This window comes from Narcine bancroftii, chromosome 13, assembly GCF_036971445.1.
Source record: "Narcine bancroftii isolate sNarBan1 chromosome 13, sNarBan1.hap1, whole genome shotgun sequence".
Taxonomy (NCBI): domain Eukaryota; kingdom Metazoa; phylum Chordata; class Chondrichthyes; order Torpediniformes; family Narcinidae; genus Narcine; species Narcine bancroftii.
Genome location: NC_091481.1, coordinates 24,804,967 through 24,828,585, shown reverse-complemented (window position 1 = coordinate 24,828,585; position 23,619 = coordinate 24,804,967). Strand labels below are relative to the sequence as shown.

General features: G+C 39.4%; 1 protein-coding gene across 10 annotated transcripts in view; it reads left to right on the top strand.

The window, feature by feature from the left end:
• apaf1 (apoptotic peptidase activating factor 1) overlaps positions 1-23,619 on the top strand; it is a 189,055-nt gene that overhangs the window by 22,560 nt on the left and 142,876 nt on the right. For all 10 annotated transcript variants that reach the window (XR_011347950.1, XR_011347951.1, XR_011347952.1 and 7 more), the window contains 5 exons: positions 1,488-1,674; positions 12,972-13,169; positions 14,668-14,851; positions 15,922-16,034; positions 18,580-18,711. Coding sequence is in view for 7 of the 10 variants with exons in the window: in XM_069908393.1 (XP_069764494.1) it covers positions 1,488-1,674; positions 12,972-13,169; positions 14,668-14,851; positions 15,922-16,034; positions 18,580-18,711 (814 nt within the window). In the remaining 3 variants the exon portion in view is untranslated. The remainder of the gene's footprint in view (positions 1-1,487; positions 1,675-12,971; positions 13,170-14,667; positions 14,852-15,921; positions 16,035-18,579; positions 18,712-23,619) is intronic.

Genomic DNA, 23,619 nt, shown 5'->3' with positions numbered 1-23,619 from the left:
AAATTTAAAACTGTGGAGCACAGACAAATAAAAGGAGCAAAAAAATGTCTTTGTCCCAAACATTATGGAGGGAACTCTAGTTCCATAGTTTGCTTATTATATTGTTTAGAAAAATTAGAATGGATCTGAGAAACCTATAAAATTCTAACAGGAGCAGGTAACCTTCACAGAGTGAGGATGTTCAAGATAGCTGGAGATACTAGTACCAGGGATCACAGCCTCAGGGTGCCGTTACACCATTTAGAACCAAGATCGAGAGAACTTTAATCAGAGAGTGACGATCTGTGGAATTCTGTACCACAAAGGGTAACAAATCATGAAGAACGAAGATATAATTCAAGATAAGGGTTCAATTTGTCATGTAATAAAGCAGTGTCATTTTACATGAAAGGCAGACAGATTGGCATTGGCAGAAATTGCCTGAAACGCCTCTTACAGTCAGAGAGTCCCCCTAGAGTCATCGAGTGTCTGCAGATTCGCCTCCAGTGCTTGTGCAGCCACACAGTCTAATTCAAACTATTGGAAAGCCGAGCTTCAGATCCGAACCTCCGACACCCCTTCGCATCCTAATTCTGATACCCTTCAGCCAGTTTCAAGCCAATATCCAGCAGTGCGCAGCCTGGCACAAGTTCCCCGACAGCAGTCTCCAATACCCCACAGCGTCCATCAGTTTCTTGCCATGTGATGCCAGCAGCCTGCTACATATGTGGGTCTTTCAGCCACAGAGCCGGTCTGCCACCATGGTCACCATCCTGTGGGTCGACTCCTTTGCTTCTCCTCAGATGAAAGATAGTCTCCCTGTTTTCTGGTGCCCTGAGCCAGCCTCCGCTACCTGGAGTCTACAACCCCTGGTGGCTGCTGCCGATCGTAGGCGGTGCCATCTTTGGCGCATGCCCAAGGTCATGGGATTTTAAATAGAACTACTGTTGGCTCCTTTAACAGGCCGTTTAAAGCCTGTGCAGAGCCAACGGCAGCTGACTGGGCAGTTGGACCCTGTGGGAACGCTGTATCTGCGCTCCTCATGCCCCCCACGGGTCCACACATTAAATCTTAATACAGTACCAAATGGATGAAGAGATATTTAGAAAGGAAGAGAAGGCAACAAGTTAATACTGGAATTGATGATCAGCTTTGTTTGCATTGAATAGGGAAGCAGACCTAATAGGTCTACTCAAATTCCTCTTTTCTCTCCCAACATCTCCTTCAAGATTCCTGCCACCTCAGCTCGTATAATTGTTCTTTTGCAGTTCACAATCTTGGCATGACCGAAGTAACAGTTTGTGGGAGTAGATTAACTACATGAACGAAAGTGGTTCAAGTTCAGCTGTCACCAGTATCTCAAAGGTGATTCTGTAAGGACAATTAAGTGTGTGCCTTGTTAGTGATACACATATTCCAAGATGTAAATCTAATCTTTCTGCTCTATGACCATGGGAAAGTGTTTTGATGGAGAATAAATTCTTAGCAATGATTTTTACTATTTCTAGGCTACACAGAAAAAACGAGCTGCATTACTTATTGATCTGATACTTCAAAAGGATAATTATGCTGTCATATCTTTCTATAATGCATTGCTGAATGAAGGTTACAAGGAACTTGCTGCTCTTCTTCAAGATGCCCTTCCAATCATATCACCCTCAAATAAAAGTTCCATCGATGGTTTGACTCCTTATGGTTAGTATATTTTGTTTAAAACATTGTCTTTAATGAATAAGTGTACAGGTGTCCCCTGTGTTATTGGGTGGAGGGTGAGATATTCCAACAAAATGGGGCATGTTGCGATTTTACCGTAATGCATAGCCACATAATTTGTGCATTATTCAAGAAAGCAGGCTGAAAAGAATTATATTTTTTTAACTTGCATTCCATGAGAGTGAATTTTATTCTGTATCTCAAATATTTGGGCTATGGATTTGTGAATTCTATCAGGGCAAATTTCCATTACCTGATGCGTCGTAACGCTGGTGTCACCTCCTATAATTGTGGTGTATTTGCATCTAAAAATTGTGTTTACTTAGCTAAGCCACCAATTTATTTCTGCGAACACCTTAAAGTTTCTCTGTACCCTCATGTGATTGAAGTAACACCTTATTTAGAGGACATTTAATACTCAACTTTATGTTGAAGGGTGATGATGGAATTTTTGGTGCCTTTACATATTCTGCCATGATTTCAGCTTCTAAATGGATCTGAAGTAATCAATTAAGTGTCATCTCCTCAAGATATATTTACATTTTAGGTTTGGATTACAACATTGCTTAATTCTTAATTTCATTTTGCACATTCCATGAAGATGGCTCCCTGCTTGGCTGCTGGGTGAGACATCAATTACAGAGAAAATAAACCGGCTTTTGAGCAGCTGTCACTTTTTATACGGAACCCCACATTTTCTGAGGGTGTTGAAAGATAACATTCTTTTAAAAATTATATCAGACCTTTGTCTCTTTATGTACTCTGTGGTCACTAGCAAGAGTACATGAATTAATAAACTGTGATTTTTGAGTCTGAGGTGAGAAGAAATTGAAAACAGGTGGATAAACTGCATACAAAACCATGGAAAAAAAAGGAAATAAATGAGCATTTGCAGCACCATCTTCCTTTTAAATTTAGTAATATGATAAGTGATATTGATCCATCAGGGTGACAACTGAACATCTTGGAAAATCCCCTCTGATCAGCATCCAAAAATTTAAAATTATGTGCACTTCAATTAGAAATTTGTTGAAAATCCTTTTCTCATGAAACGTGGTGAGAAGAAACTCATCACTAGCAGGGGTGGTGGAACCAGAACTCCACAGTATATTGCTTCAGTTTTGAGTTTGCACTGTGCTGTAAACGACATGAATCGCTATTTATCTGCATTACATGTTTCTCACTCATAATAATGTGGAGTATGGCCTGTTGTGACTGGGCGAGATAACCTGCTGAGAGTATCAGTGAAGTTGTGCACAACACTGAGAGAACCAAAGCCATTCTTTATCTATGCCAGCTCCAAGAAGTATGGTATACTTAACATTTAAAAAGTAGCTTAAAATATTCTGTGACAAATTCTTTTTTTAAAAATCTTTTTATTACATTTCATATTAATAAACATGAATGATAGAGAGATTGGGATTGCATTAACAGCAGTTAACATATACAGACATCGAGCAATGTATGTAAACTGAGCCTCCCAATGTCTTAAAGGACAAACATGAAAAGGAATCAAATTTTATTACAAAAATATCCCCCTAACTAAGAAACAAAACAAAAAAAGAAAACAAAATCTGGACTACCGTGTTTTAGCAGTTAAACAATTATTTTGTGGATACTACTCCTCTTAGGAGAAGGCCACTCCGATATAAAACCTACGACCCAAGGACCTCGCTGCCACGTCCCAGCTTGCTCGGCCACGGCACATGAACCATGGGTGTAAAGGGTGGGGCCAGTACTGCGCGCACTGCACTCCACCTAAAAGGTCCTTTGCGCAGGCCTGAGGAAAGGTCCACGTCCTCCCCCTCCACGAGCTGACGTGGACTTTTACCCCCTCCATAAATCTTCGTCCGCGAAGCCAAGCCAAAGATTTCTACTCCTCTACACTAAAAAAAATGATTGAAAGGGATTCGAAAAGGATCAATGCGTCATATGAAAATGTTGAATAATTTGAAAATGTTAAGTAATTTGAGAATTTTCTTCCATGTCTCTATAGTAAAGGTATCTGAAGTTCTCTTTCCCATTCATTCTTCATTTTGTCAGAAATCACTGGATGTATTTTCAGGATCAAATCATAAATTATGGGTCTTAAACTCTTCTTAAAAGGGTTTGACAAATTCATTGACAGTCTTCCTTTTTGTAATCATACTTGCTAATAGAAATAAAATGTATGGGAATATCTCTCTTTTGGCTTGGCTTCACGGACGAAGATTTATGGAGGGGTAATGTCCACGTCAGCTGCAGGCTCGTTTGTGGCTGACAAGTCCGATGTGGGACAGGCAGACACGGTTGCAGGGGAAAATTGGTTGGTTGGGTTGGGTGTTGGGTTTTTCCTCCTTTGTCTTTTGTCAGTGAGGTGGGCTCTGCGGTCTTCTTCAAAGGAGGTTGCTGCCCGCTGAACTGTGAGGCGCCAAGATGCACAGTTTGAGATGTTATCAGCCCATTGGCAGTGGTCAATGTGGCAGGCACCAAGAGCTTTCTTTAGGCAGTCCTTGTACCTCTTCTTTGGTGCACCTGTGTCTCAGTGGCCAGCGGAGAGCTCGCCATATAACATGATCTTGGGAAGGCGATGGTCCTCCATTCTGGAGACGTGACCTACCCAGCGCAGTTGGATCTTCAGCAGCGTGGATTTGATGCTGTCGGCCTCTGCCATCTCGAGTATTTCGATGTTGGAGATTAAGTCGCTCCAATAAATGTTGAGGATGGAGCGGAGACAACGCTGGTGGAAGCGTTCTAGGAACCGTAGGTGATGCCGGTAGAGGACCCATGATTCGGAGCCGAACAGGAGTCTGGGTATGACAACGGCTCTGTATACGCTAAGAATATAAGAATATAATAACAAACTAAATTCCTTGCCACAAAAAGCATCCTGCTTATTCCTTGTTGACAGTTGTGAGATCACACCCTATATTTCATTATCATCCTGATTGTATTTTAAGCTCTCCCTTAAACCAGCAGTTGCTTGCTTTGTATTCACTCTGTAACATTTGCCATAAGGCTGAGTAATCTTGCCTTTGGAACAGTGACTGATGACATTACCATTTTAATGAAACACCAGTTCTTTGACCTGCTCTTACATTAAAAGGGGTGATTAGCCAACAGTCATTGGTGTTTGTGAAGCTGAATAACGCTAGATTTTTTCTGACAAACTTATTGACCACTATTCTAACTCCTCGATCAAACATATCCTCAAGTTGTCTGAACCAACCTCAAGACTAAAATGTAAACATTAACTCTTACATTTCATTACATTGCTATACTTTATCCTCTTCATACTTTTTTTTTAAACTTATTTTTCACTCTTACAGAACTTTCTTGCTATTGTAATTATTCAATAATGTTTTAACCTTGCTCCAAGGTCAAAAATAGTGAGAACGAATGTCCTCCAACTTTATGATCTGTGTCTTGCAACAGAGATATTTGAGAATATGTAGTTAATCACATTAGAATGAACGTACAAGCATCACTGGTATATTTTGCATGTCCATCTACAATGGTTTAATAATAACTATTTAAGAATTGCATTAACCCTAACCCTAATGCATGCACGAAAATGGCGGTGACCTCCCTTAAGTCTCTGGCTTTCCATTTCACCAATGAAAGAAGTTCCCTATATGTTCTTCTTTAAAGCCAGGTTATTCTGCATTGTTGATATTGCTGGGATAGAAGGTTACTATTAAAAACAAATAAAACTTAATTCAGACAATTTTTAAATCATCCTTTTCTCTCCCTTTTCCTCCATCTCTTTTGGACATGTATTATGCAGATTACAAATTGCAAGATAATCTAACCTCCTTTGTTGATTGACTGATTTGACTGACAGATTTTCTGGATCATTGGATATTACTTGTACACCACCATGCCATGAGTTCACTTTTTTTAGATGTTGCACAGTAGTACAAGAACTTTTTTCATTGAATCAGGTAAGTTTAAAGGGAACATGGTAAAAATTCATGATATGTTTAAAAATAACCTTGGGGAAACAGAACCTTGGTGAGTTTAATAGTGAAAAAAATTAAGCGTTTAAGGTACATGGGAGCCATAGTGCATTTATAGAGGGAATATAGGGAACAGAACTAAATTTAACTTTAGACCTACAGTACAGTAGCAGCCATTTTGGCCTACAAGTCTGTGCCGCCCAATTTACACCCAATTAACTTACATCTCCGGTACATGTCAGTCACCAAAATATTGTGATCTCCAAACAATAGAATTATTACATGCACCATGTAATAGTTGGCATATAAAGTACCATTTCTCTTTCAAGAACAATTTCAGATGCCCATGTGACAAAATCGTGTGTGGGTTTTGTGGTAAAGGATATGTCTGGGAGCAGTTACCAAAGCCCCTTTCACATTGGAAACTTGCTAAATTGGCATGTGAATGACTGTTTTGAAATATCGGTAGGGCCATTCACACTGGACCAAGAAAAACTAGTTCCATGCACCCTTTCACATTATCAACCTGGTATCACAGAGCTAAGGAGAGCCTAACCTCCAGCAGTGATATCCTGAATGACATATTACATTCTCGCAGACAGTGAATGCTTTGTTCTACAAGGAGATTACTGCACTCTCCAGGTTGGATGTGAGTAGATGTTATGAGTGAGGAAACAGATGAATGCAGTTTTGTAGTAAATGATTTTATTTATGAAAGACCAGTGTGGGAAAATGGTAAAGGGGATAACACATATGCACACAGTTTATAGTGAGTGTGGGAAATTGGTAGCAGGAATAAAACACGTGAGCATGGGAAAGTCTGACCCTGACCCTAACCCTAGATTTGTGAGGGCATTCATAAAGCACAACGATTTGACACTTGGCCCACCAGATTCTGAGCAAGCTGATCTGTGGGTTTGCCTTCATTTTGAATAGTCTGAAGCCCACTGCCCTGTTCCCCCACCATCAGCCTGCCACCAGCCCCAATAATAGGTATTTGTGATTGGTAAAGGATTAGTAAGGGTGGTATGTGAGTGGAAAGAAGAAGTTTGAAATCCATTTCTATAGATCAATACTTGCAGTAGGTTTTTCCACGCTCCTTTATACGTTGTGCCTTATTAAATTGTGTTTTTTCCATGCTCTGTTATACACTGCACATATGTGTTTTATTCCTGCTATGATTTTCCCATGCTTTTCTATTATTTGTTGTGTGTTTTAAGATAGCAAACTTTTGTGTCCAGGGTCATCTCTCACAGACCTGACACTTTCTCAACCCAACAATGACCAGTGTGGGGACTGACAGCGTTACTCAGCCTGATTTAAACCTGGCATACAAGACCAGGGGATTATTTGTAAGCCATTTTTTTGGGAAAAACAACTGGGGTCTAATATGCCATCACGTACAATTTGCTGTGTAAAAATACGCACTGACCCAGAAAAATGCTGGCTTTGTTCGTTTCAGTGCGAACAACCAATGGCGGCATATTGGAGGCTCTTCATAATGGAAAAAATGAAGCTAATGCTGTGTTTTTTTCAAAAAAAAAGCAAAAAAAAAACATTTTTGCTCTTTCCATTCCCTGCCTCTTCAACAACCTCCCACGCACGCAATAATATCATAATCTCGTCACTAATGGGACCCTGCATACAGGGTTGCCTGTTCACATTGGGCGACTTGGTATGCCGATTTGAAATGGATCGGCGATGGTACACCCTCCTGAGGCGGTTGATTCCTGGGTCTGTTTGGACCCACCCCCTCCCTTACCGGGTTGGGAGCTTTCACACTGGTAGGCGAACCAGTAAATTGGCAATTAATTCCCTCTTTCAAGTGCCAGTGTGAAAGGGGCTTGAAAGTTCTTTTCAATTAGTTTTAAACTGATCCGTATGCAAAGTGCATTTCCTGGAATATGGAAATGTCATTGACATTTCTATCTCCAGTCAGTGTTCTTTGTCATTAATTTGAAATTAATTTTACCTGTGGCTAGTTGTGGCATTTTTTTTTCCAAGAGTAATTTCAAAAGGAGACTGGTTCACTGATTTCAATTGCTGCTGGGTGTATTGATTTTAATGCAAGTGTTAATATTCTGCATCTGAAGGTGCCTATTAACACTGTATAAAATCTTAGCCAGCAGCTTAAAATCTTCTTGCTTATCAGCTATTCTGACTGTGAGCTTGAAACATACTTTATTCTTACACACACACAATTTTAATAACCACAGAAGAGTTATTAAAATTGGAGAATGTACTGCAGTAGAATAAAATTTGATTAACTGACAGAAAACATTAGTATTTTGAATTAAGAGGCTGTAACTGGTGGGATGCAACATGATGAATGGGTCCCAGTTGATTGAATGCTTTAATGATTTGGATGTGGGGAGCATGTACAATATATTAAAGTTCACTAAATGATTAAAAAGTGATAAAAAGGATACAGAGGGGATGTAGGATTTCAATGAATTTGCAGATAAATGAAGATTGTTGGAGTGGAAGATTGTGTTATTGCACAGGATGATATTGATGTGTTGGTGAGATGGGCTGAGAATTGACAGACACAATCTAATCCAGATAAATATGAGTGGTGTATTTTTAGAGGTCCTAGGCACTATTGAAGATCAGGGGGACTTCGGCGTAGAAATCCAAATATCTCTAAATGTGATATCATAATTGGGTAAAGTGGTTAAGAAGGCAGATGGAAAACAGACCTTCATTAATTTTGAGTAGGAAGGTTATACTTCAACCTTATAAAACCTGAATCAGACCTCTGCTGGAGTTCTGGTCACAACACTGTAGGGGGGGATGCAATTACATTGAAGAGAATGCAGAGGAGATTGTCACGTGGGTTAGAGCACTACTCATCTGGTAAGATTCTGGATTTGACTTTAGGGCTATGATGCAAGTTAGGAAGGGACATATTTGAAAATTATGGGACATGCCAACAAGGCAGACTGCAGGGAACTATTTGGCATATCAGAGGTAAATGAACCTCGTGGATATCTTTGGCTTGGCTTCGCGGACGAAGATTTATGGAGGGGGAAAAAGTCCACGTCAGCTGCAGGCTCGTTTGTGGCTGACAAGTCCGATGCGGGACAGGCAGACACGATTGCAGCGGTTGCAAGGGAAAATTGGTTGGTTGGGGTTGGGTGTTGGGTTTTTCCTCCTTTGCCTTTTGTCAGTGAGGTGGGCTCTGCGGTCTTCTTCAAAGGAGGTTGCTGCCCGCCAAACTGTGAGGCGCCAAGATGCACGGTTTGAGGCGTTATCAGCCCACTGGCGGTGGTCAATGTGGCAGGCACCAAGAGATTTCTTTAGGCAGTCCTTGTACCTTTTCTTTGGTGCACCTCTGTCACGGTGGCCAGTGGAGAGCTCGCCATATAACACGATCTTGGGAAGGCGATGGTCCTCCATTCTGGAGACGTGACCCACCCAGCGCAGCTGGATCTTCAGCAGCGTGGACTCGATGCTGTCGACCTCTGCCATCTCGAGTACTTCGACGTTAGGGGTGTAAGCGCTCCAATGGATGTTGAGGATGGAGCGGAGACAACGCTGGTGGAAGCGTTCTAGGAGCCGTAGGTGGTGCCGGTAGAGGACCCATGATTCGGAGCCGGACCTCGTGGATATAGATTTATGGTATGGGATAAGAGGAGATTTGATGTTCAATACAAAAACTTATCAATCAATTAATTACTTGAACAAAAGTGTAAAGTTAGTTGATTCCTTCTGAACCTCATACGATATACTTCAGTTTCTAAATTTTTTTTACTGTCAGTATATTTTATGTGGATTTGCATACCAAATCACTCAAGTTGATCTTACAAAATTTTAATTTAGAACCTGAAGTATAATACATTTGTGAGGTTCAAAAGGAACCAAGTAATTCATTGATCGAGCAGTGTTTGTATTAAGTATCAAATGTCCACGTGCCTGTGTTAAACTTGCTTTATCTATTGAATGAATTTTTATTGTCCCAAGTATCAAGAGTGAAAGGCATTACTTTGCATGCGATCCAGGCAAGTTGACTCATACTTGTGTACTGCAGTTAGTAAAAGAAAATCGCAGCGTATAGCATTATAGTAAGTCAAAATGCACACATTTTGTTACTAGGACAAACTGCAGGGTGTGTAGAAGGGTGCAGTTAAATAGTGCATCATCTTTTGAGAAGTTCAATAATCAAGTAACAGCAGGAAAGAAACTGTCCTTGAATCTGGAGGTTAGTGTTTTCAAGACTATATCTTCTGCCCAATGGAAAGGGATAGAAGAAAGTGTGACGTGGTTGGGATGAGTCCGAGGCAGTGGGAAGTAGATAGAGTCAATGGAGGAGATTATGTTGCATGATAGTCAAAGCTGCATTCACTTCCCTGCAATTTCTTATAGTCTTAGGCAGAACAGTTCTGAACCAAGCAGTGATGCATCCAGACAGGGTACTTTTTATGAGTTTATGATAGTTCATTGTCAAAAAAATAAGTACAATGACCAGATGCAGTCAAACTCCTGGTATCTGCAATTCAAACAACTGCCAGCTTCAAGCAACAGGCAAAAAATTTGAGGAAAATAAATTAAAAAAGAATAAAATAACAGGTAAAAATATGTAACTTTAAAATTGTAAAAGTAAATGTTCTCTAAAGTAACACAAACTTTTGGTGAAGATGGGAGCAAATATTCAGCAAGCGGAGTGCCATGCTTAACTCTGAGCAGCTGTTTGAATAAAGTTGTGTGAAATAGGAAAAGCGTCGCCGAAGATCTAGGGCTCTGGTTGATGCCATTTGCCGTTGGGATGACTATCTTAAGGCTGAAAATGTCTCCTTATCCCTGCTTAGTAAGAGTCGCCTGTCAGAAGCTTTATCTGTAAACTGTTTTTGTTGGGAGTGGGGGATTGGAGGTTAATTATCTATAATGTAATTATCTTTTGGGCAGCTCTGTGGAGGGGGAGGAACCTGCAGATGCAGCAACAGTTAAATGTTTTCAAAGAATGTGACTGATGTTACGACTTAGTCTAGCAGCAATACAAATTTACCAAGGCAATGGTATCTTCAAAACAATAATTTTTATTAATAACTATCAATAATATAAAATCTTAACTCTAAACTTAACCCCATTGTGTGTGTGTAAGGGCCTGTATGTGTGTAAGGGTCTGTGTGTGGCAAAACCCAAATCATTTCAGTTCAGGCATAATTCTGAAGAGATGATTTTAAAGTTCAAAATAAATTATGGAGTAGGTGTGAGGCATCAGACTTCTCAAAACTCATGACTTCTTGTAGAGTTGTTTCCAGAGAATTGCTTCTTCATACAAATTATTTTTCACAAATCCCCCTCTCTTGCTTGGAGGTTTTGGAATGTGTTTCACACAATGATTTCATAAACCCAGGCAAAGGTTAAATGAAGTGACCATTGCAAATGAACACAGTAAAATTGCCCTCTTTTGACAAAGAGACAGTAACTTTTCTTCATCGCCATTGATTCTGTGCATCTCCCAAGAGGAGAACACCACAGCAGACAAAATGAAACTGGGCAATATTAAAGGTGCCTTCCTGCCATTATGATCACATCAAGTCAAGTCAATTTTATTTATCGTTCGTATCATGCTTGCACGGTTGGATAAGATAGCATTTCTCAGGGACCATGGAGAATATTTACATAGATGTAAGTTAGGAAAGTAGTTAACGCATTATAATATTAAGGCTCTAATATTAGTGCCATACAGTGAAAGTGCATGGTACACTATCCACATCTGAACTGGGAGTTCAGGAGCCTGATGGCTTGGGGAAAAAGCTGTTTCTCACTCTGGACATAAAGGCCTGAGTACTACGGCACCTCCTGCCAGATGGCAAAAGGGAGAACAGTTTACATGCGGGATGTGTGGAGTCTTTCACAATGTTTATTGCTTTCCGCCTCAATCTAGTGTAGTAGATGTCCTTCATGCTAGGAAGAGGTTCCCCAATGATTTTTTCTGCTGACTTCACTATCCTCTGCAGGGTCTTGCAAGCTGAGGTGGTATAGCTTATAAACCAGGCGGTGATACAGTTGCACAGGATGCTTTCAAAACATCCTCTGTAGAATGTATGAGGATGGAAGGTGGGAGATGGACTTTCCTCAGCCTTCGCAGGAAGTAGAGGTGATGCTGGGCTTTCTTGGCGATAGACCTGGTATTAAGGGACCAGAAGAGATCTCCAAGGAACTTGATACTCTTGACGACCTCAGTGGTAGAACCATCACTGGCGAGTTCGTTAGTGCCTGCACTTCGTCTCTTTATGCTGCTTCCTCGTTCTTACTAATAAGGACCATCACTGTTGTGTTGTTGGTGAACTTGATGATGTGATTCAAGCTGTGTTTGGCTGCACAATCGTGGGTCAGCTGAGTGAACACTAGTGGACTGAGCATACAGCGCTGTGGGCCCCCGCTGTTTCCAATCCAGACATGACATTGCTGCTGGCTTCTGTTTCATTTCTCCAAAACTCTCTCTCTCTCTCTCTCTCTCTCTCTCTCTCTTCTTTGTAAACATCATTGTCTTCAACATTTAAATGGACAATCATTCCAGCTCCATGGCCTGTTAACACAGCTTCCACTAAACAATGACCCAAGCTTGTTTACAGCTGGACATAGGAGACATTTCAACTCCCAAAATGGTGTTCTTTGTGTAAGTGTCTGTGTGTCCCTGAATCCAACCCACAAAATAACTTTACCAAAATAATATATTTTATAACTAAAGATTAATAATAGCATAATTCCATCACACTGGAAATATTTTCAAAGAATGTGACTGAAAAATTAAAATGCTTTAAGGTTTATATATTCATGCAAGTGAAGTTTGTTCAGTGAAAGTACAGTAGAGTATTTTTGTCTTTTAAACTGTTTATTTTTAAACCGATGTATTAGTCAGGCATTGTAAGTCTCAAGCGAATGGAAAATACACCTACCCAGCATATACCAATCCCCATAGGTGCTGGATACCAGGGGTTTTACTTTACATGATAGTTGGTAAGAGACATTGGGAACATGCCATGTTTCCTTATAGATCTGAGGAAACGCTTTACATGACAAGTAAAACTGGGAAAGTGTCTTTTATGGTACTCCACACTAACCATAATTTGTAGAGAACAATATTTATTTATTTTTATAGATATAATACTTGCTCTGCATATGTATTAGTTGTCTGTATGTGTGTTATGTCTGGTTGCATGTCTGCATGCTTTTGCACCAAGAACCGGAGAACTCTGTTTTATTGGGTTGTACTTGTACAATCAGATGACAATAAATTTGACGAATCCAGTGAATGAATTGAATGGCTAATTTTGCTGCATTAGTATTTTGTGCAAATAATTCTTAACTTCTTGTAATTTAATTTTCCCACAGTTCAAACTGTACTATGTGAAGGTGGTGTACCACAGCGTCCTGTTGTGTTTGTTGGTCGTCCAAAACTTGTGCAAACCATCCGAAATCAATTCTATCATTTGGAAAAGGAGCCTGGGTGGATCACTATATATGGGATGGCAGGCTGTGGGAAGTCAGTTTTAGCAGCTGAAGCTTTAAGGAATCACAGAGTTATAACTGGTAAGTGTAATTGTGGTTTGATCACTTTCACACTCTATATTTTCTGTGATTTCTCTAATGGGTAAGAAATGTCCAAACTGTTTGTATTTAATAGAAAGACACTCCTTTATCCAACCACTTGTAATTGCCAAGATTTCGTATTCTCACATTCCAGTCCTCTCTTTCTTTTGAATTTTATGCCCACTTTTTTATCAAATAACAGCTGATCTCTTTTGATTAGTTTGTTTGTTTTGAGACACATACTCCCCCCCCCCCCCCTGCCCCACCGCCCCACTTAGGAGTACTTTAATATGACTTTCCACTTTAGAAGTGTACTTTGAATACAAGTTATTGCTTTACTGGTTTGACAGTTTTTAAAAAATTCTTTGAGTACGTTGTGCAGTTTGGTTTCACTTTTTCTTATGTTTAATTTGTGATGGATTTAGCAAAAGGTAACAATCTAAGGGTAGCAGGCAGTGCAAACAAATCACATGTTGTAAATAGACCTCTGCATTAACCTGTGCTGACACATAACCATTAAGCAAATTCTGCTTGAGACTTATTATGCTACTAAGCATCTTAATTAGCTGAAGGGGATTTTATACATTCACCATAACATCTTACTGCAATCCCACAGTAAAACATCTCCAGAGTGACTGCATGAAGGCTTCAGATTTCATACTTTTGACAATGGAACATCCCAGTTTAGAATGTGTTTATCTTCTTTAGGCCAGGATTTAAAATATTCAAAACAATTCCTCCAATTTAATTAGGAGACTATTGCTACTTTTGGCAAGTAACCAATCCTTTCTTGAATAAAGTAATTCAGTTCATCTCCTTTGACTATGTTGTCAAGCAGATAAATTAAACAAAATTGATAGAGTTGTCAGTTTTTAAAGAGTATAGTTACAACTCCAATTATCTGAAAAGGTCAGGATCGGGCCTATTTCAAATAAGCAGTTTGTTTGGAGAACTGGTCATTTTTTTTAAAAACAGTCCAGTCGCAACAGGAAATCACTTAAGTGTTTAAACAACAACAAACAACAAGGGAATGCTTTTTAAGCATTAAAATAACATTTAATTCACACAAAAAAAAATGCTGGCCACCGCCAATCACTGAAACGAAACCACTAAGGCTCCACTTGTGCCGGGAGCCCAAGGTCTGCGCTGCCGCTGTGAGCCCAATATCCCCTGACAATTCAACTTCAAAAAAAAAATTTGGATAAATGAGGATTTCTGGTTTGTTTCCAATACCCTAATTTATCCAAAATTAAAAAAAAAATGTTGGATAAATGTGGATTTCGGAGAATCCAATTTCAGATAACCAGAATTGTACTGTATTTTAAATGTTGCTCATAGGTTGCAAAATGAGGCCAAATTTGGACACATGCTGTTTAACTACTCTAAAAGGATTTTTGGTTCTTGAACAGCAACAAACACAGCATCAACACTGAAGGATTGGCAGTCTCTCGTGCCTCTTGTTGGCTTGCTATATTCTTTCTGTATTGTAATTTTGCAGAATGTTTTCCTGGAGGAGTACACTGGGTGGCAGTTGGAAAGCAGGATCGTGCTGGTATTCTTGTTAAACTGCAGAATCTCTGCAGTCGATTTAATCAGGAAACCCAGACTTATCCCAGTCCACCTCTTAACATTGAAGAAGCCAGGGATCGACTCCGTTTCTTGATGGCACGTAAATATCCAAGGTCAGCAAGATGAAAGTTTTTTTTTCTTCCCCCAGCATGAAAACATGTTGAAATCTGACTTTTTTTTTAAAACTTATTTTCTTTTTTTGTGTTATTAATTTTTTACATAAATGTGCATATATCATTTAGAATATGAATTATGGATATTATTTACAATTCATGTATGCTTTTGTCATACTGAATGCCTTAATGTTTGTGTAACTATCCACATCATATTGAATTACACATTTTTTTGTATAAGTTCTGTAATAAAATGAATAAAAATATTTTAAAAAGTAAACTGACATTTATTCAGAATAACTTTGTACATTTAACTCTTAAAAATTATGCAAAAAAACTGAAGGGAAAGGACATTAAGAATATATCCAGACTGCACAATGTAAAATTAACTTTTATTTACCTCAGATTATCTAATTTGAATTATTTTGAACTTGAAATTCCCATTCTGTTAAGGATAATATAGTCATGCCTTATGCAAAATTAGCATCACCTCGTCACAATCAGATTACATTTGAGAAAAGGATGATGTAGAGGCTTAGCTCACTACCTTTTAATGGAATCTCCATTTGAATCAAGCCTATAATAATGCAATAAAATAGAGTTAGTCTATGTGTGAATTGCAAGTTTTATGTTAGTTGGGAAGACTTTATTGGATTTTGTACAGTGTCCTGTTGCATTAAATTTGTTTGGGTTGGGATGGGTTGAGCCTACTTTTATATCCAATGTAAAACATTTTTGTATTGATATAAATATTCCAGGTTCATTCACTATGATTTATCAGAATGATTACAATTAATTATAAATATGAGAATATGGAAGTAAAACTACTTCAAGGTGTAAATTACAGGTTTTTTTTTAAAAAGAAAAAGTTGCTTCATTTGATCCCGTGTATAAATTGGAATAAGAGTTCAAATTAATCAGCCAGAAAGGTTGAAGATAGAAGTCAGTATTCCTTTAGAAAACTACATTTGTTGAAACTTTTTTAAAAGTAATTAATAATTGCCACAACTTTAAGAAATAGTTGCGTAGTGCTTTACAATCTCTGAGGTTCTTCTTTAAATCCAATGCAGATCACTTTTGGTCCTTGATGATGTTTGGGACAGCTGGGTACTAAAGTGTTTTGATGTTCAATGTCGTGTTCTGATTACCAGCAGAGATATGAGCATTGCTGAATCAGTATCAGGTAATGACATTTCATTCCTAAAATAATTGTTTTTGCAGTCCTTTATTTTTTAGCTCCTCCAAAATGGAACTTTTTCCAAAATAAAATAATGTTATGCTTTGTGTTATGTTTCTTTGGGTTGATTCTGCCATTTTTCAAACTATTAAAGGTGCTGGTTACAAAAGGGACATTTTGAAGTCATGATCAAGAAATTATGGGTGCAGTTGAGCCTGGGTGAAAAGTGTTAAATCTAATGGTTTTATGACCTCCAATTAAATTAAGGGCTCATTTTATTTATTTACAGACTTTATTTATACAAGATGCTGGGGTATTCAGCTAGATATATGCTGCATTCTCTGTCATGTACAACTTGGTCTTTCTTCAAAGATCATTGTTTATCAAGTTCACAAAGTAACTATTCATGAACTAAAAGGTTCAAGGTTCCTTTATTGTGTACATAAATGCATAAATACTTTTGTTTACCGTAAGTCCAGTTCCCCCACTAAGGCAAGAAAGAGAAAGAGAAGCAAAAGAGAATCCCTCTTCAGAATGTCTCTGAAGGGACTCAACTGCAATGCTTTTGTAACCATAGGCTCGTGGTCTTCTGTCTGTTCCGTTAGTGAACCCAAGCTTCAAACATCCAAATCCCTCTCCTTGGTCGCTAGTTCCGAACCCCAAATACAATTAGGAAGCTGAGAATGCTTGTTGCCCTGGGTGTAGATTCTAATCATTAGGAAGGAGAACCAGCAAGTGACAGAGTGAATTACACATAATGTACATATCATTTTAATTTGTTAATATAAACAAATTTGTTTTTTTTTTACATTGATTTAAAAAAAATATTGATTCATTTTTTAATGTTTGAATATGTGGGAGATATTAAATTTTAAAATTTAGACATACAGTACAGTAACAGGCCCTTCTGGTCCATGAGCCCATGCCACTCAATTATACCCAATTGACCTACAAACCCTGGTACGTTTTGAACAGTGGGAGGAAACTGTAGGACCTGGAGGAATCCCATGTAGACTCTGGAAGAACCCTTCTCCCAATCGCTGGCATCAAGATGGAACAGTGCGCCTCAATGACAGGCCCATTGACTCATGGTGTCAGTGCAAATGATGATGCAATTTAAACTGCATGTCTGCCTGCACATGGTTTATATTCCTCTGTTCCCCTCCTATTCAGGTGTTTGTTGAAATGCTTCTACCACCACTCCTGGCAGCCCATTCCAGGCGTATACCTCTGGTTTCCATGTAAATTTCTGTTAAACTTTCCCCTCTTACCTCAAAGCAATCCCGTCCATTATTAATATTTCCACCTTGGGAATAGATTTGGTCCATCTATCTTGCATATTCCTCTTGTAATTTTATGTACCGTTATTAGATTGTCCCCCAATCTCCAACACTTCAGAGAAAACAATGCAAGTTTATTTAACCTCCTTAGAGCTAAATCTTTCTATGCAGGCAATATTCTGGTGAATCTCTTTTGCATCCTTTCCAGAGCTACCACATTGTTCCTGCAGGGGTATGACCACAATTCCACACAGTACTTCAAATGTGCCCTTCCAAAGTTTTATACAGTTCCCAACTTCTATACTCATTGCCCTGACCAATGAAGGCAAGCATGCCACATGCCTTATTTACCTCCCTATCTACTTGTGTTACTGCTTTAACACCAAGATCGCTCCTTACACCAATGCTCCAAACATTTGTGCCATTTACCGTACAATGTTCTCTTACATTTGACTTTGTCTAAATTAAACTCCATCTGTCATTTCTCTGCCCATATTTCTAAAGCCTGCTGAATTCTTTCACAACCTTTCTTACTATACAAAATTCTGCCAATTTTTGCATTGTCTACAAACTCACGAATGATCCCTCTTACATTTTCATCTAAATCATTTTTTTTACATACATACATCATGGACAACAGAAGTCCCAGCAATGGTTCTTGTGGAACACACTGGTCACAGGCCACAGACCTCTCGTCAGGAGATTATTCCTCCTCCACTATCCTCTTTGCCTTCTATAACCAAGCCAATTTTGAATCTGATCTACTGTCTTTATGAATTTCATGCATCTTAATCTTTTGGATCAACAAGAAATCTCAAGACTGGAAAGGACTCTGTCCTGCTCGATGCTAAGCTGATCATTCCCAAGCTATCTTCTTTGTGGAGGCTTGCGCTAGATTCAACAATTTGTACAAAGGGGGTAAATATGGGTAATTGGTGAAGAGCTTTGCAGAGATCGCAGGCCATTTATAATTGACTGTTATAAGATGCAATTAAACCACAAGAACTTGGACTTATGACACATTCTGGGAAATTGTCTGTCACTTTGGCCAATCTTCAGTGAACATTGGAGTTCACTCAAAGATCAAGTTGTGTCTGACCATTAGCTTATCACTCTCAGCAGATGAAATTAGAAAACGATTGAAGAATAACTATTAAAATTAATGAGACATTTATCTCTCAAAATGTTAAATCATCCTGTTTGTTTTTAAACAGTGATAGCAATTAGCCCTGCAGATAAATACTCATTAAACTTTTAAAATGTTTTTGCAGGGAATCAATTTCTCATTTCTGTGCAAAGTGGCCTGAGCAGTGACAAAGGACTTGAAATACTAGCACGCTTTGTTAACTCTAAGGTCTCCAGTTTGCCAGAGGAAGCACATAGCATTGTGCAGGAATGCAAAGGTAAGTTGTTCCATAGTCTGAGGCAGCAATATAGATTGCTCTGCAACTAGGAAGCCATACTGAGAAGATGTGTAGTGAAGCTTTCATCAAAAAGAGATATATGCCCTTATTTTGTTTCACAAATTGGCTAAAATTACTTGTATTGGTGGTTGTTATTTTGCCATGCTGCTGCAGTGCTTAGTTTTGCCACTGAATGGCAATATAACACACAAAATTTCAATTTTTAAGTTTATTGTCTTTTAATAAAGCCAGACCTAATCATGGTTAATGTGGGATCTTGTTGAATTGTAAAATGCTTTCTCTTCACACATTGCTTGTGCATCTTGTGGTTCAGACTATGAATGCTGTTATAGAATCACAGTACAATTAAATCACTGACAATATCTTTGAAATATATGCTCATCAAAAACTCAGTTAAATTTTAATATGAGCTTATTTATTTTGTTTTAATTTTGGCAAATGATTTTTAGTAGCAGCAGGTTTGATGGATGTGGGGATCAATTGATCTTGCATCAGTTACATAATTTGAATGCATTTTGCAGGACGACATAGTTTCATGTATTTTTCTTAGAGGTGCATCTCTATTCTTTGGCTTGGCTTCGCGGACGAAGATTTATGGAGGGGGTAAAAAGTCCACGTCAGCTGCAGGCTCGTTTGTGGCTGACAAGTCCGATGCGGGACAGGCAGACACGATTGCAGCGGTTGCAGCGGAAAATTGGTTGGTTGGGGTTGGGTGTTGGGTTTTTCCTCCTTTGCCTTTTGTCAGTGAGGTGGGCTCTGCGGTCTTCTTCAAAGGAGGTTGCTGCCCGCCAAACTGTGAGGCGCCAAGATGCACGGTTTGAGGCGTTATCAGCCCACTGGCGGTGGTCAATGTGGCAGGCACCAAGAGATTTCTTTAGGCAGTCCTTGTAACTATTATACATCATACATCTCACACCACTTTCTCTATCACATTTTCTAAATCAATAAATGAACAAACGTAGTTTACTACTATTATAATATATGTTGATTCATTTTTTGTCATTATAACAAGGGCTAAAATACTCAACATTAATTCTATAGCCTGAGGGAAAAGTACCTTAACTTTACACATAAAACCTCCCTCTTATTTGAATCTAAGAGATATTGTCAGAATATTTCAGCAATTTTGTGCATCAGTCACTTAATATCCATTGAACATGTATTTCAGGGACAGTTTTAAAGAAACAAATGAATTTCTGCAACACATTTTTACTGGAGTTTAATCATTCCAGATTCTTAATTGAGAATTCTTAATAAGAACAATTAAGTGAAGCAATATTGTCAAGTAACAATGGAAAAATGTTGGTGCCTACAGTCCTTAATGCTATATTTTTTATATTTTATGTTTTCAGTGCTTGTAATATTTCACTTTCCAAGTAATCCAATATATATTTACAAATTTTCTTCTGTTTTCTGAGAAATTCTTACAATGATCCTTGCTTCTGACTTGCTGCTTTGCTCTAAGTGAGAATTGTGAATCTAATTGAGTGATCCATTTGCCTATTGCTTGTTCCAATGCAAGATGCAACATGTTTTCTATAAATAGTTCCAAACTGAAAGTAACCTGGAATTTGAAGAAATCTTTGCTCTGGAGCATGCTAAAACTTTTTTTGCATAGCTTTAATTGAGGTCAGTGAAGGTTCCATCTGTTTTAAAAACTGGGCCAATATATTTCGTGCAGTGTAGTACTCCCATCTTCATGAATTAGTGTCTAATGAGCTAGTGAATAACTTTATTCTTATTAAAATTGACCAAGTTTTGCTGGTTATAAATAAAATATTCTTCATGCCATATTTATCATCTGTCACACTTTGAACAGGTAATAGTTCTGTGTCATAGTTCAAGAGATATATGGAGTAAAACAGTAGTATAAAGATGTACGAGATATTGGAATCTGGATTTTTTTAAAAAACAGAAAACTGGAATAATTCTGGTCAAGTTGCATTTGCAGAGGAAAACAGTCTAAATTAAGTTTTTGGTTTGCGACTCTGCATCAGGACTGAGAAGGAAGAGGAACGATTGTCAGTATTCAGCTGTACAGTTGAATGGGATTGGGATAGAGGCTGTGAAGTGCCATTTGATGAAGTAGACAAAGACGAATGTGGTCAAACAATAATCATGGCTTTTATTAGCAGAAACTCATGGTACAATAATGAAAGACAATAGGTGCATATACAGTTATACCCAAGGGGAGTGTCCTTAACAGTAGAGATTATGCACAGCCAATGTTAGTACAGCAAGGCTCGCCAGAGGGGAGAGAGGCAGCTTGGCAGACATTCACCACTGTCTCTCCCCAGCAGAAGAAGGGTTAAAATCAAAAGGACAGCTGCTAGGAAAGACTGAAGCAAGCGATACATGGATACCATGTTTGGCATTGAGAATACTCTAACAGCCAAAATACGTCAGTATCTAGCAAGCAATTGAAATGTAATGAGATGTTTTATGAATATATCAGCCTATCAGGTTGTTTACGAATTCTGGTGCTTCTTCTCAAAACAGGTGGCTCCTTTGCAACCTTGGGAATTGGTACAGTTCCTGGGTCTGTAGTGTGGAAAGGACTGACTTCTGGACCCGCTCCAGAATCGCCAGTGTGAGGCAGTGGAGCCTCAGCATAGCTATCTGAAAGCTTACTAGGGATCACAGGCTGGGGGGGGTGAGTCCAACCTCAGGCTCACTCTGAGTAGGGGTGCGAGGAAGGGGCGAACCAGGCAAGGCCAGATCTCTTCAGGGTACAGTGTCAGTACTCCTGTCTGGGAATTTAACATGAGCGTAGTTGGGGTTAGTATGCAGTAGTTTACTACTATTATAATGTATGTTTATTCATATTTTGAATCCAATATATGGATTGGATTCCAGGCTCAGATAAACAGGCTGTCCAGTCCATCACAGTTCCTGATTTCTTAGGAATTGCAAACATACGTTCATGAGATGTTTGATTTGTGGCAGTACACAATAATGACCGAATAGAATGTAGTGCCTCAGGCAGCACCTCCTGCCACCGGGTAACAGGGTAACCATGTGTTTTTAAAGCAAAATTAACAGTCTTCCAGACTAGCATTAGATCTTTCAACCTGCCCATTGCCCTGCGGGTTGTAGCTCGTGTTGCAGGTGGTGGCAATCTCCTTTCGTAGTAGGGCTCGCCGCAATTCAGCGCTCATGAATGCTGAGCCCCTATCAGTATGAATGTAATTGGGAAAACCAAAAATGCTGAAAATTCTGTCACATGACTTAATGACAGATGCTGACGAGACGTCAGGGCAGGGTATCACAAAGGGAATCCTGGAATATTCGTCAATTACAGTAAGGAAATATACATTTTTGTTGTTGGAAGGTAATGGCCCTTTAAAATCTAAGCTAATCCTCTCAAAAGGTTGGGTTGCCTTGATGAGAGTGGCCTCTGGAGCTTTGAAGTATTGCGGTTTGCATTCTGCGCAAATAGGACAGCTTTTAGTCAGTTTCCTGACTTCTTCCAGAGAGTAAGGAAGGTTGTTAGCCCTAATGTAGTGGAAGAATCTCGTGCCCCCTGGGTGGCACAGTCTGCTATGGATCTCTTTTAGCCCCTCCAGCTGAGCAGATCGTGACAATGCGTCAAAGGGATCTTTTAACCTGCCATCTTATCGTTCTTGATTTTACTTTTGTGTTTAGTACTGAACATGTAAGCTACAGATTTCTGATCAGTGACAAGAGTAAATCCCCCAAGCTTTACAGTCCAATCAGTTCAGCTACTGCATACTAACCCCAACTATGCTCATGTTAAATTCCCAGACGGGAGTACTTTTTTGCCTTACACGCTTTAGCGAAGTGGCTGAGTTTACCACAATAGCTGCAGGTAGCAAATCGAGCCAGGAACTCCTGTCTGGGGTGCCAGCTCTTATCACAGAAGTAGCATTTTTCAGGGATTCACCCTTTTCTTTCCTTCGGGGTTCCAGCACTCCTGGATGTTTCCTTTACGGTTTCTAGCATTTCACTGGACCGCATGGCACTTCTCAGTGTTTTGGCTAGAGTGACTGCCTGGTCGTAGGTTAAGGGCTCCATCTCCAGCAGCCTCTGTCGGATGTAACTGGAGTCAATCCCATTGACTAAAGCATCCAGCTTCAAGGCATTGCGGTGTTGTTGCACATTGACTGCCCTGACATCACATTCATTTACCAGTGAGTCGAGGGCCAGTGCATAGGCAGCATCACTTTCCCCGGGTTTCTGGTTTCTAGTCAGCAACTGGTGTCGAGCAAGCACCACATTCCGTGGCACTGCTTAGTAAGCAGTCAGACGTTCCCTGGCTATAGCCAGAGTGGCAGCTCCTTGCGTTACGGCGAAAGGGACCTCACCCAGCAGAGAGTTCAGGTGGCCCCACTGTTTCGCCTCATCGACCACATTGTTTCGAGCCATATAGTAATCGAAACAAGCAATCCAGTGGTTGAAAATTTCTCTGGCCCTCGGAGCAGACTGGTCTATTATCAGTCGCTCTGGCTTGAGGGCTGCATCCATTCTCTGCTAATAAAATTGAAGTACCAGTTGATGAAGTAGACAAAGACGATGTGGTCAAATTGAAGTACCAGTTGATGAAGTAGACAAAGACGATGTGGTCGAACAATAATCATGGCTTTTATTAGCAGAAACTCATGGTACAATAATGAAAGACAATAGGTGCATACACAGTTATATCCAAAGGGAGTGTCCTTAACAGTAGAGATAATGTTAGAACAGCAAGGCTCGCCAGAGGGGAGACAGGCAGCTTGGCAGACATTCACCACAGGCTGATAGGTGGAAGGGGATGAAAGGCAGATGAAACTGGTAGGCTACATAAGAAATTGAAGGAGGGAGAGACAATCTGGCCTCCGAAGCCTGAGAACAATAAGAACAAATAAGACCATGGCTGATCTGGCAGTA